This window comes from Pituophis catenifer, unplaced genomic scaffold (assembly GCF_029215685.1).
Source record: "Pituophis catenifer annectens isolate HBS135680 unplaced genomic scaffold, rPitCat1.0.hap2 SCAF_2, whole genome shotgun sequence".
Taxonomy (NCBI): Eukaryota; Metazoa; Chordata; class Lepidosauria; order Squamata; family Colubridae; genus Pituophis; species Pituophis catenifer.
In genome coordinates, this window is record NW_027256882.1 from 122086441 (window position 1) to 122100758 (window position 14318).

Sequence of the window (14318 nt, forward strand, 5' to 3'; positions counted from 1 at the left end):
CAATTAAAATGGGATGTGAAATAAAAGTAATGTTTTTTTTCTACGTCAAAGTTGCCAAAATCTAAAATTTTCATACTTGTAATACAAAACACTTACACTCTTTTGACTGTGGTGTCAAAACACTGGCATCTGGAATAGTGCTCTTGATAATGTGCTATCGGTGATGCTGATGGTGCAGTCCTGGTGATGTTGTGCAGCAAGCATATACATGAATTACACATTGTGGTATACACGAAGGTGATGTACATTTTACTGCACCTGTTCTCCTGGGCCCATCCAGCAGGATGATTCACGATTAAGAAGACCAGAACTCTGAGCGTTTAGCATCTGCACTAAGAGGTCTGTAGCTAAGGTGTGGGAAGGTTCCTCAAATCCAATTGTTAGGAGCTGCTGGTAATCACCTGTGGGTTGGTGACACAACACCCTGTGTGAAGAAAAAGGGAGAAGTCAGAGATGATCATTATAGCCTCTATCCTACCCAGGTAAGTGCTCTGGAGATCATGTTCCTTTGTTTAATAATTAGGCATTCTTAGGGCATTCCTGTAGAATACTTTAGAAGTACATGGCAAGTATACTTGCATAAATGTATTATCTGGCACTAAGTTATGTTGCATATTTGTCTTCTCAAAAGGTGAATATATTCAGATGAAAATCAGTTTACATTGTATTTTCAAGCATACATTTGTTCTGTTCTATTTTCTCATTTTTTTTCTAATACAAGATATTTTGGATGAGCAGACTGTCTTATTTTTGTATTTATGTTTAAAACACGATGCCTCAAAATTCAAAGAAATTGGAAAAGCAAGAGACAGGGCAAATGAACTGAAACGAATGTGTGAATTTCTTCCATATCAGTATTTTCAGATGGCTGGCTGTTCTTGACAGTTGTACTAACACAATATTCCCGTTTTTTTTATTTTTAAGTAAGTGGAATAATAATGGAAAAATAAGATAGAAAGCATGGGCGGTTTACACTTGGAAGATTACCATCATTTTGGAGGCAACAGAATATCTATAGAATAAAAGTGTTGTCTGGAAACATCAGGTATCTATTATAAAACTATCTTTTCCCAGAGATAGGTATATAGTCAGTATTTTTCTTTTTACATTTTGCGTTTGAATCTTCAGAAGTGCTTCTTTGTATATATTTTTCAGAAAGGGCATATTGTTGACTATCAGTCACCAGTCCCAGTATTGAATTCAATCATAATATTGAATCAAGCAGATGGCATCATCTACATTTGTTTTTACCACAATAAAAATGAGTGGGAAGTTACAGCACACACTCATACACAGAATCAATTTTATCCCACGCACTTCAACTACATCCCACATTATATAAATAGGAAACTGTTTTAGATAAAATTGCAATAGTGTTGTGATGTGCAATACTCTAAATTTCCAGTGTGGAATTCTTATTCATAATTTCCCATTAGAATGTTTATTGATGCCAAAGATAATGCAAACTGTTTCAAGTATCATTTTAATACGTATAAATCACAGATAAATATATATGTGTGTTCCTTTAACAAATTTGGAAGCAGTAATAAATATACAGTTAAATACTGTTTCTGAACATAATCTTGGTAGGAATATAGCTACCAAGGGCAAGTAGCAATGATGGAGCATTCCAATGATGGAATGATGGTCTGTCTATTCTACTTTCAAGTGCGGTTCACGAATACATGAGTGACTAGTGTACAGTATTATGTAGTTTTATCAAATGTATCCTTTAAGAAAATTATTGGAGATTGGAAATAATGTATTTGAATACCTAAGGAAAGTTTTATGTGAATTAAGTTAGTGATAGAAGTGATGATGCTGCAGCATCACAATTACTTTAGAGGATACAAAACTTTATTTTTCCATCAATGATTAGGACCTCAATTATTTCAGTGCAAATGCATAGCAGTCTTTGGATATCTCTGCAAAAGAAGAGGTCATTGTTCATATAGGTAGTCTTCAACTTACAACTGGTCAATCAGTGACCATTTGAAGTTATGCTGGATCTCCCTTGAGATACTTACAACCTAATGGCCACCCGAACACACATTTATGTAACCACATTTCCAGCACTTGGCAACCTGACCACATTTATGGCCATTTGCAGTGTCCCATAGTCATATGACTGTGTTTTATGAAGTGGTTGCCAAAAACCAGCATTTACTTCTGGTTTTCAACAAAAACTCATCCATAGCGAACAACTGGTTTACTTAACAACTACAGCATTCACTAATAACCACTGCAAAAAGTGTTCTAAAATCAGGTTAGTCACATGGATGGCTAACTTTATGATAGTCACAAATTATGACCATAATGGAGTTTGGACCACCAAACTCCATTATTGTCATAGGGTATGAACTACATGCAGAACACCTTTAATTCAATCCCAGTTGAACCAACCTTCCCAAGTTGATAGGATCTGTTCCCATCATTGTGATGAACACTGATATTCAAAAGAAAACAATGCTAGATTAAAGAACAAAATAATTCAACCTAAGACAGAGCAAGTGTATAATATACATAGAGATACACAACAAAATTATTGATCTGTTATCTAGATAAAACTTTCATCTTAATAAGAAATGAACAATTGGAGAAGCTACGTGAGACAATTAACAACACATTCAAAGGAATAAAAATCACAAGAGAAGAAGAAAATAATAACACATTACCCTTCCTGGCTGTCCTCATCAGCATAGAAAATGATGGCAAATTAGAAACCTAAGTCTGTCAGGCCTGCCATCTCCAGCTTCTTAGCTTTGCTGGCATCCTGCCATAAATTGCAAGGGAGGGGGAAGGAATTTGGGATAGTAAAATATGGGCTGGGAAGGAGAAGCAGGAGGGGAGACACATTGACAAAAACCAGAGGTGCCAAACCGGAATAAACCATCCTCCAAGGACACCTGGCCTGGGAAGCGAATGTGAAAGTACACAGAGAGGCACCAAGCTCCAAGCCATTCCCAAAACATCATAAAGGCATCTTATTGGACACTGATGGACTGGTCAAGGGGGGGAGGGCCATGGAAAGGGGAAAAGGTGTAGCCTTTTTGTGGGAATATTTAGATCTAGTTTTACTTTTGCTGTAACCACTTAACTTTAGTAAAAGAACCTATCACTTCAATCAAATGAAGTCCAGGGTCTTTCTTTCCTAAATGTCTATGTTGGGGCAGGTCTAACAAAGTCTTTTGAAACACTACCAATAATAACCAACTATTCTTCTACCAAAGCAACAACCCAAAGCAATTATCTCTTATTTAAATAAGTATAAATACACTGCAGCTACCCAGTATGCCAGTAAGAGGAGGCAGATCACCTAGACAACATCTTCTAACAGACTGAAGACTCAGGCAATTTTGTCAAAAAGTCCCTGACCAGACAACCTGTTGCAGCATAATTTATGAAAACAAGAATCATCTACAAAATACAATGTAAGGACTGTAACAGCCACTATGTAGGACATACTGGCAGATTAGCAGAGCACATCCATGAACATCAACTAGCAGTCAGAAGGCATGATAAAAATTCCTTAATCTCACATCACATGAACAAATTCAACCACAGTTTCAACTAAGAAACTATTTGCATTTTTTCCTTCCATTTAATCAGATCAGATTTTTGGAGATTGCCTGGACAAGTTCCTGCAGTTTTCTTGGCAAGGTTTTCCAGAAATAATTTGCCATTGCTTCCTTCCTAGGGCTAGAGAAAGTGACTGACCCAGATCATCCAGTTGCTCAAAGTGGGACTAGAATTCACAATGTCCCAGTTTCTAGCCTGATGCCTTAACCATTACACCATTACATTAAGTCAGTCTGTATAAGTATTACGTCAATGACCTATGTCTAGTTCTGCACACCTACCAGGATAGCACATCAGAACTGTGTTCATTGTCAGGATCTATAGGCACCCAGCGTCCTATGGACCAAAGCTTCTGCATTTTCACAGTTGTTTCATCTCCTGTATCACGGAAGCATAGGAAGTAGCTACAACACAAAGATTGCATGGAAGCAGTGAAGTGGTTGGCTGATCAAACAGCCTCTGGCAAACTCAAGAAATAAACATTAGTTAAGACCAAAGAAAGAATTACATTGATATAACATGGAGTAGCTTTCAAATGACACCATTCTTTCGTCACCAGAAGTATGGAAAGGAAGATGGATTGTTAAATGATCTGTCTAGCCAGGTCACATCCACTCTCCCCATATAGCTCACTGCTGGATGAGATCATCCAAAATTATGCGATATCAGCATGCAGATGATAACTCAGCTCTGCATCTCCATTCCCAATTATCCAAGTGATGCTGTGGCTTCCCTTTTGCAGTGCATGGAGGCTGTGGGAGTCTGAACGAGGGACAACAGGCTATACCGCTGAACTCTGGTAAGATGGAGTGCTATGGATTCAAGAACCCTTGGGATCTGGTTGTTTATCATTGTTAGTTTTGGATAGGATTGCATTCTCCCAGATAGACCTGGTGTACAATCTGGGTATTCCTCCTAGACTCATGACTTCTGCTCAAAGAGCACATGGCAGTCATGGCTAGAAGGACCCTTGCACAACTTCATATTGTGCATCAGTCACGCCTTTATCTGGATTATGAGGCCCTGTGCAAGTCACTCATGCTTGGCCACCTCTCGGTTGGATTGCTGTAATGCATTCCACATGAGGCTACCCTTAAAGACTATTTGGAAGCTACAGCTAGTCTGGAATGCAGCAGTGCAGATAGCTCTGGGGGCCCTAGAGTGGCACCTATAATACCACTGTTGCATCAGCTGCAGTTTGCTTCTAGGTCCAATTCAAAGTATTAGTTTTTAACCTTTAAAGCATGGGTCCAGAGTATCTGAGGAGCTACCTTGCCCCAATGGGACTTGCCTACCCTATTCACTCCAGCAGAAGGAGCCTATTGCTGACACCCACCTGCTAAAGAATCCCAGCTGGTGGACTCAAGAGTCTTTTCTGCTATGACCCCCACATTCTACCATTGGAGGCAAGAACTGCTCCCACCCTTTAAGCCTTCCAGAAGGGGATCAAAACCTGGTTTTGCCAGTTGGCTTGGGGCTTTGAGGTGTTCACCACTGGAGATAGTTAATGGGGTAAGATGCAGATCTCATCCTTGGCTGTCCATCGTCTTAGTTCTAGCTTTTTATATAGCTTTTTAAAACTTTAATTGCTTATATATTTATCTTTTTACTGTTTGCAAGCCACCCAAAGTGGCCCTATCAGTGAGACGGGTAGCATATAAACTTAATAAATAAAATTAAATAAAATAAATATCCTCAGTATATCCAGCAACTCACTATTCTGTCCGGAGTGTTTGATTCCGAGCAGCAGACCCCTCCAAGATGTCCAGATTCCAGCGCATCTTCTTATAAAGATTGTGGGGAATATGAGCAGCTGTGTATGGTGCTGAGATGCAGTATCGAAAGATGGAAACTTGCCGAGTCTCATTCATCCAAAATTTCCCACAGAAGAAACATGATACACTGGTTGAGATTTTGAGACAAATACAGAGTGACAGATACATTTGTGCATGCAAGTAAGAAGAAAGTTGAGACAACAGGGCAGATTCGAAACCAAGAGCAATTTCCTCTTGCTTGCACAAAAATAAATATATCAGTAACTTTTGAAGAAAAATTATCAATGTGAACCTAAGTTATCAAAACAGAATGGAACCTTAGGCTTCCTTTCAGTATTCCTGGAAATGGGATAGGATCATCCTAGATTTAGACATTTTTTAAAGGCTCTTTAGGCAAACTTTAAAAAGCTACTCAATTTTCTGTCTGTTAACAGTCTAGGTCTAGGAGTACTTGAGAGAGCAAAAATACACCATAAATGTGTGCTTTGTGGCACATGCCGAATCTTGGCTATATTTGGAAGAATATTTTCTCCAATTCTACACATTTGAATGATTAGCAAAGATCACTTCTGAAACATTTTTGTCTAACCTTGCATCATCTTGCATTGGCTAATTTGTTTTAAAGTTTTTATTTGTTTTAATTTTTATTTATATGAATGTTTGTTGTTGCTGTTTTGACTTCTATGCTGCCCAGAATCACATAAGTGAAATGGACAGTAATACAAATTGAAATAAATAAATAAATCACACTAAGTACATAGAGCTAACCTTTCCCTAATTAGTGCTTTGTACCTGAATGGGTCTGTGTCTTCAAGAGATACAAAGCTGAAGGAAGCGTACATCAGCACCAGTTGCTCAAGCTGGCAAGCCAATTGCTGAGAAATTTCCAGAAGCTGTGGCAAATGGAAGAACAAATGTTTTGAGATTGGAAGCTAAAAACTAAGGTCTTGAACAATGTCAGGCAAATTCTGGAGACCAGGCTAATCCCCTATATTTGCTCTGCTAACTCAGTTCTGTTCTTCCATTAGCTAAAATGTGGTTTGAGGCTCATGGGGATGGTGGTGGTGTTACAGCCAAATTCCTCATATGTGAAATCTAAGAGAAACACTAAGGCTGGGTTATTTCTTACTGCCTCCTTTCCTCTCAGCAAGAGGAAAAAGCACAGCTTTCAACCAACAATCAGTTCACTACTGACAAAAAAAAAGGGGGGGGAAGTGAGGAAGAAATGTATCTCCTCCTTTTTCTGTTCTGCCACAGAGCTTCCATTGCTTACCTTGAATTAGGTGGCAAGGTCTGAGTATTGTGAGAGTGGACAGCTTTCCAACAAAAAGACATTGTGCAGTTGTTCTGTCTTATCTTCCCAACCATTAATTTTGTAGTGAAAAAAAAAGTGGTGGGAGAAAGGAGGCGGGTTACAAGTGGAGGATATCATGATCCAAATACCCAGTCTGTGAATAAAAGCCTATTTTTTGCAGCATCCTACTGCTTATAGAGGAACAAATGACATTGGATTAGTATAGGGATGTCTACTCTTGTCATCCTATAGGCATGTTGCTAAATTCTGTGTCCAGCTGTAGGTGGAGAAACCTAGAGCATTTCCTGTTAAAAAAAAATGACAGGAAACTTACTTATCGGAATGTGCCATGGTAAGTGTGGACAATAAAGATGTATAAAATTATGGATAAAATATGGAAAAATTTGTAAATAAGCTAATGTAAGTAGAAATTTAGTTGAAGTTTTCTTTTCTTTTCCATTTTTTTGGGGTTGTATTATTTGCATTGTTATCTTGACATGGCACTGTCTTTTCCATAATTTTTTTTTTTTTAAATGATAGGAAACACGTGCCATGGTTTAGGGTTTGTAAATCCAAACTCCTCTTTCACCTCTCTTTCAGAAAGGATGATAATCCTTTATAGTGGTTTCTTTCTTTCTTTCTTTCTTTCTTTCTTTCTTTCTTTCTTTCTTTCTTTCTTTCTTTCTTTCTCTTTCTTTCTTTCTCTCTCCCTCTCTCTCTCTCTCTCCTCTCTCTCTCTCTCTTTCTCTCTCTCTTTTGCTGCTCAAGAACCTGGCCAAGTATTTCAAAGTTGTCCTCTGAAAGGGAAGAAGCAGGGAACCTAGATAGGCATTGTCAAGCAGTACTTTGAATAAGGAAGCACCCTTTGCAAGTGTTTCCATACTGTAGACTCCCTGCAGCCCAGAAATGATAAGAGGAAGGCTTGCTGGGGCATGGGGGAAAAGCAACAATGGGAGGGATGAAGAAATGGTAAGAAAATACTCCTCTAGAAAAGAAAAGACAGAAAGATCAGCTTTAAGGACAACTGAAGCATTGCAAAACCCTGAGTGATGATGTGAATGATGTGAGAAATCTAGCAGGTTTCAGAGGAAACTGTAGACTTCCTGCATCAAGAAAATGATGAAGGAGGACACCTAAATATTAGGCTATTTGCTGAATAATAACTAAGAGCAAACAATCAGTGCATTTTGTGGGAATGTTATTCTGTGGTCATCTGAGTATATCGTCCTTTTATAGATTTGGGAATCTAACACCCCCATACTGAGAGACACGTGTAACCTTCTCCATCTAACCTAGAGCATTTTCACACAGTGTTTGAGCTGATTCAGAACCAGCTCCAAATTTGTACCATTGAACAGTAATGTTTGGTTTTGAGAGAGAAGTCCCACCCCTGCTCCACTATAGGTTTGTTTTTGTTTTCTGTTTAGAAACTCAAAGAAAAGCTGCAGCTCTGAATAGTCAGTGGGAACTTGAGATTTACCCTTTCCTGTATTCCCCATATAAATTTGCTATCATTCCATCTTTGGAGACTTTTGTCAAATGTAAAAAAGAATTATTTGATGTGTACGTGTATGTGGATATTTACAAATCACCTTCCTTAAATACTGCTTTCCCTCATAGTAAACATGGATTTGGGGAGGGATGGTAGCAAATTATTTCCTTTTTCAGTTGCAGTGGATAGGGCAGGATTCTTGTTAGTCCAAGGCCCATAGCGATGTAAGGGATGGGGCATTTATTGAACAATGCTCTTTATACTTGCCTACTGATTGGCTGAAAAGAGCACTAAATGGTAATCTCTGCACATTTTCAGCACTTGGAGGTTGGGAGATATGAACATGATTGCAGGTATCCGTGAAATAACTTTCGAAATATTGGAAACTGGGGAAGAAGTGACACATTAGGTTTATCAACTATCCTGTTACATCCACCTACTCGGTTTAGTGTCACTTTCTTTGTTTTATCCAATTTATCTCAAAATGTTCCCTTCTAATATATTTATATAGTTTCCTTAAGATAGAGATTGTGTCTCTTTTACTTGTAAGAGATATTTTTGTGAAAGTCAAATGTAGAACAATGATAAAAATGATAATACTTTGATAGATAAGAGTTGAAATGACATTGTAATTTTGGTCCTGCACACAAGAAGCATCTGATTATAGCCACAGTATAACTAAAATGTCTGGAATGAATCTCAATTACCCTCCACAAGCTAAAGAAATAAGAATTTCTTTAGAAAGAAATTTCAAAGAAAACTTCGAAGAGTTTTTCTATTCTGGAACCTATTTCTCCTCCCCTCTTATCATTCTCGAGTTAGTTCCATGAAGATGCAAACAGAGTAGTTCTCTTTGCTCCACCACCCCCCAATCTAACTGGATGGAATAGGACCAGTGGAAACACTCACTCTTTTCCGGACTGGCTCCTGTGGAGGTCTTAAATAAGGTGTGCAGCTGCGTGCTGTTGATTCCAAATAGTGGAAATATGGCTGGCACATCTGCAAAAAGGTGGGCATGGCTTTGGCAAACTGTTCCTTCTGCATTCTGTCTCTGCTGAAAATAGGAGAGCACTACGTCAAGGAGAGCCCCTGCTCAGCACTATTCTGTGACACATCTGCTAGTGCTACTGCGCGCACACACACACACACACGCACACTTGGGGCATATATATGCTGCCCTTAGGGAATACCGTAGCAACAATTCCAGGCTGGGTTTAAAATGTGGAAGATTCCTCTTTTTAACTGAGGTATGGCAAAGAGCTTGGTAGAAGAATCTATGCATATTGCTGCCTTTGGGCACCAGGATGCCTACTGGCATCAGCAAGGAATCAGCAAGGAGTGCAATGCCTTACAGACTATCCTAATAGGAAAAACAATTCAGAAATTCTCTTTCATATCTAAATTCCTGCCTTATCTTGTTCAATGCCTTCCAGCCCTTTTTGATATTGCTCTTTGAAACAAACCATAACTATAACAATAATTATTTAAGATGTTTAGAAAAACAGAGTTTAGCACGTTCAATTCATGATTTATCCTATTCTGAGGAAGGGGTCTAAAAATAAGACTCTGGGACAAAGTAAAAACTAATGCATGACGTTGCATTATTAAGGGTTCCCTTCTGTATTACCAATCAGAATCCAAACATTCAAATCATGACAGATGCCCAAACACAAAGCAGAGTTAGATCTGAGTTTCAACCAGATTGACCTAAAGCAGGCATAAGGTAGATACAGATATTTTTTCTTAATTAATTTTCTTAATTAATTTTCTTAATTAATTTTGAAGACATAGGCCCTTTCCCTATGTTGAGCTAAAGTACTTTTTAATGTCCATGACTACACCAGCTGTCATGTTGGGGGGAGGGGATTATCAAAACAATTATGTTAGCTGTCACAATAGTGTCACTAAAGTCAGCCAGTCCTTTATAAAATATATGAGACAGATACATAAGAAAGAGACAGGACTTAGATTACATGGTTGCATCACCATCTTGATTTTTTTTACCTACCCCCATGGATGTCCCTGTATACCAGCAAGAAATTTGCTACCTTCATTGCCAATCTGTATCTTGCCTTTATTACCTGGGTTCACTGTTGCTGTTTGTGACCTGATTGTCACTGCGTTTTTTTTTATTTACCAGCTGAGCTCATCATTTCTGGACTGTCAGACTCTCCGTAGCTTGCCAACTTCTTATCAGTAAGCTACGTGTTTCCGTATCCACCCACATTCCTTCTTCACTCTTCTTTCCTTTGTTCTCTTTCCAGAAAGGTCCGGCTGAGATAGCCGGCAAGAATTACTTTCAAAAATGTAACAATTAACTTTTCTTAGTTAGTGAGGTGTTTTATTTTCTTTATAACAAATAAATGAGTTTTATTAGAAACCTTCCTTCGCGTTTCTTTTTCGGAATATTGCAAACAAGGAGGAGCCACGATTCATCTCCTCTAATTAAACCAGGGTAATTAGTCCCAGAGCCAAACATGGGATTAATAAATGCCCTGACACTGATCTCCTCCAAGTTAATGGGTGACAGAAATTTAAGTGTCTTGAGGCTACCCTTGGATAGTGTTGGAGTAAGTGCAAAACTGGTTTACAGCAAAGGATGATTTATCCTTATATTATAAACTGGGGATTAAATTAAAGAAACATCATGGAGGAAGAAATGCATACTGAACAAGCTCACAAGAAGTCCAAGATCTTCTGATCAGTCATATTTACTGAAGTTAGCAAATGAACCATGTTCAAACAATGTCAGAAATTGCTGTTTCAGAAACAAGCTCTACACAAAGAAAAAGCATTCGGGACTTATTGCATTTCTCCTTCCTGTCTGAAAGAGGAAGAGCTGCTGGGCAGATTGAAATCAGTTGTGCTCCTTCCTTCCACTCCTTCGAAGGACAGCACTATTGCCAATACAGCAGCAGCTCTCTTGAAAAGAACAACCAAAATATTGCAGTGCAATAGAGAAATATGAACTACATCAATAGGTGGATATAGTTGTGTAGTACTATGGAGATATAGAAATAGAAGATTGATATTATACAGAAGTGCAAAGTAATATGGTAGAAGTGTAGCTGTAGAACTAAGAATACTGGAATAGAAGTAACTTAATGGGGGAAATAGATATGGCAATAGTAATACAGAAGTATTGGCCAAGAAATAAGACCTATAGTAAATAAGACAAAGATATAGAGGGAAACCAAGCAAAAATCCAACTAGTAATCATTCAAAAGCACCTATAACACTGTCCTGCATATCAAACTTTTAGCTCCCTCTTTGGGGTGGATTGGCTCATTTTCATTTGTCTTTTGCCTTTGCATCTGTCAGATTTTCTATTGGGTTGCTTGTTATTGATTGTGAGAGGCCCATAGAAACCTTAGCATTTCATAGCCAGATTTCACTTTGTGAGATCTATTTTATTCGTTATCCAAATTCCAAGATCAACCACCTGAAGCTTGAGACAAAATGCACACTTTTACAAGAGAAAGATTCGAGCCCAGAAGTCTGAATTGGAATCCTTCACATCTCAAAATGGTTCTTTTAAGCTTTAATTTTTGATAGAGGAATAAAAAAGCCATTTTATTTTTGTTGTTTTAACATTTGGGTTTCAGAAATTTTTAATAATTTATTTAATTATCCCCCTGTACATATCTTCAAAACTCATTGAAGTTGAGCTCAACTCCTAATGGTCACGTTCATATAGTTCACTTTGGTAATATCGGTAAGGTGAAAGTACTTTTGCATTCATGTTGATTTTAACTTTTCAGTTGCTAGAATTGTACAGCTGTGGAATTTCCTGGTGGCTTTTATCTAGGTATTATACAATCCCATTAAGATTTTTGAAATCAGCCAAGGTTGGCTGCTGCTGACATGTGCTGGGCACTGCTGCTTTAGATATTATATTACCCTTGGCCATGTTAAAATAATTAAAGTCAAGTTTCAGCATTGTGCTGTCAAAAGGTTGCTAATATTTCCATATCTTAACCCACCTGTATAGAAGGTAAGTCTGGAAGTCCTCTGCTTTCTTCAGCAAATATTTCAATTTTTCAGTTATTGGAGCAAGCAACTTTTCTAAAGTGATGTTCATTTCTGATGGAGTCTCAGGCTGTGGTTGAGCATTGCTCAGCCAGTGAGATTCTGCAATTGGAGGAGATATAAGACACAGTCCTGGACTATGAGGACTGAGACTCGGGGTGCCTTCAGGGCTAGATATTGGAATATCCAGAGAGCCATCTGAGAGACAACTGTACCCTTGCTTACTGGCCATCTTCAATGACCTGCTTCAGGCAATCTGCCAAGAAAAAGATAGGGAACTAAACATCGACAGCTTAAATATCTCCAGAGTGCTACCAAATAAAAATGGAAATCTCAAAATAACCACTTTACCTTCCCATGCCCTTTCGTTACTGAAGTATATTGATCAGTATTATGATCATGAGTTTGAGGTTCACTGAATGACTATTGACACCTGTAATTCAATGTAGCCTATCACACAATGTGTGAATAAAATTGGGAGAGTCCTGACATTGCAAATTCCTTAAAGAGTATGTGGGTACAAATGGTTTAAAGTAAGTGATGCAAATTATTATTAGGCAAATTTTTTAAAATATATGTGTAATCCAGATGAGTGACGCAGTGGCCTAGAGGTGAAGACTCTCGCCTTTTACTTGGAAAATTGAGAGTTCAATCCTAAAGTAGTGAGAGATGTTTTTCTATCAGGGCACAAAGAGAAAATAGCTGCTGTGAACTCCGCATAGGTGTCAGGAAGGTCATCCAGCCAGTAAATGCTCAGCTCCATTCGGTTGACTCCACCCCAAATCAAGGGATTACAGGGTTGTAAAAAGAAAAAAAAATGTGTACACCAGCCAACTGAAGAAGAAAAAAAGACATTGGAAAAATATCTGAAGAACAGAGAAAAAGATGCACTACAGCTAGTATACCATGAAGGCTTACTGGGTACTGGAGAGATCAAACTGACCTATAAGAATGACTAACCAAATGAAGACTAGAAAAAAGATATGCCAAGGCAAAATATTACATGACCAGTACATTAAAAAAAAAATAGGCAAGGCAGATAGATCTGGCAATGGCTAAGAGCAGGAAAATTGAAGAAAGTGACAGAAGAACTAATTCTGGCTGCAGTAGGCCAAGCCTTAAGAACACATGAATACAAAACCAGAATTGAGATATAGCAAGATAGCAAATGCTGCTTCTGCAAAGAAGCTTAAGAAACAATGGACCACCTAGTTAGCTGCTGCAAGAAGATTGCACAGACTGACTATAAAAACAGCATGGCAAAGTAGCAATAATGGTGCATTAGAATAACTACCAGAAATACCATTTGCCTGTAAGCAAGAACTGGTGAGGTCAAAGTAATAGAAAAGGAAGAAGCTAAAATGCTCTCTGACTTCAGAATTCAAACAGACAAGCATCTGTCATATAACACCCCAGACTTAACTTTTGGTAAGAAAGAAAAAAAATCTGGTGAGTAGACATTGCAGTATCTGGAGACAGAAAAATAAAAGTGAAAGTAGTAGAAAAAATAATAAAATGCAAAGACCTGAAAACATATGGTATGTAGAATAACTGGCAAATGAAACACAGATAATACCAACAGTAATAGGTGCCTTAGGTACTATCTCAAAACACCTGCCACTTGAATACCATCAACATTGACAAAATCACCATCAATCAATTGCAAAAGGGAGCTTTACTTGGAACAGCTTACATCCTGATGATAACCTTTAACACCATCAAACCTATTCTAGGTTGTAGTTCTTAGGAAGTACTCAATAGGTAGATAAAAATGCCAAAACATCTGCCAAAATTAAACATAAAGCATGTTTAAACATTTTGTTGACTCTGTGATCAAACAACAATAACAACTCAAACTAATTACAATCAGAATTAACTCTAGACAGGATTTGCAAAGTGGATTATAATACACATGAAATTAAAGTGTGATGTATAAATGTGGTTTTAGGCTATTGTAGAGCATCCAACAGGTGAGTCACTCTAGCATTCTGCAAACCACACACCCACAGTTAGGACAATATGAACATGGTTCATACTGAAAGATAAGAAGACAACAAGCTTCTGGGGAACAGTGGATGGCAAATTCAAGTAGTAGTATTTGACTTGTTTAGTGACCTTTTGAAGTTACAGCGGACCTGAAAAAAAGTGA

The 14318-nt window shown here is 38.0% G+C and overlaps 1 protein-coding gene across 1 annotated transcript; it reads right to left on the reverse strand.

Annotated features, from left to right (window-relative positions):
• Positions 1–249: 249 nt before the first annotated feature.
• Positions 250–12401, reverse strand: CUNH19orf67 (chromosome unknown C19orf67 homolog). The gene is made up of 6 exons (XM_070934407.1): positions 12124–12401; positions 9050–9194; positions 6147–6247; positions 5296–5481; positions 3861–3983; positions 250–424 (listed from the first exon to the last, which is right to left on the reverse strand). Exons 1-6 carry the CDS (start codon positions 12399–12401, stop codon positions 250–252), a joined length of 1008 nt encoding a protein of 335 aa, XP_070790508.1.
• Positions 12402–14318: the final 1917 nt, after the last annotated feature.

What these genes read in the sequence shown, in the direction of transcription:
- CUNH19orf67 (XM_070934407.1), bottom strand. Translation starts at nt 12,401, where the DNA reads ATGGCCAGTAAGCAAGGGTACAGTTGTCTCTCAGATGGCTCTCTGGAT. An exon ending in CAGACTTACCTTCTATACAG is followed by an intron (nt 9,195 to 12,123) that starts GTGGGTTAAGAT and finishes TCCTATTTTCAG; the next exon opens with CAGAGACAGAATGCAGAAGG. An exon ending in AGGAGCCAGTCCGGAAAAGA is followed by an intron (nt 6,248 to 9,049) that starts GTGAGTGTTTCC and finishes CATTTGCCACAG; the next exon opens with CTTCTGGAAATTTCTCAGCA.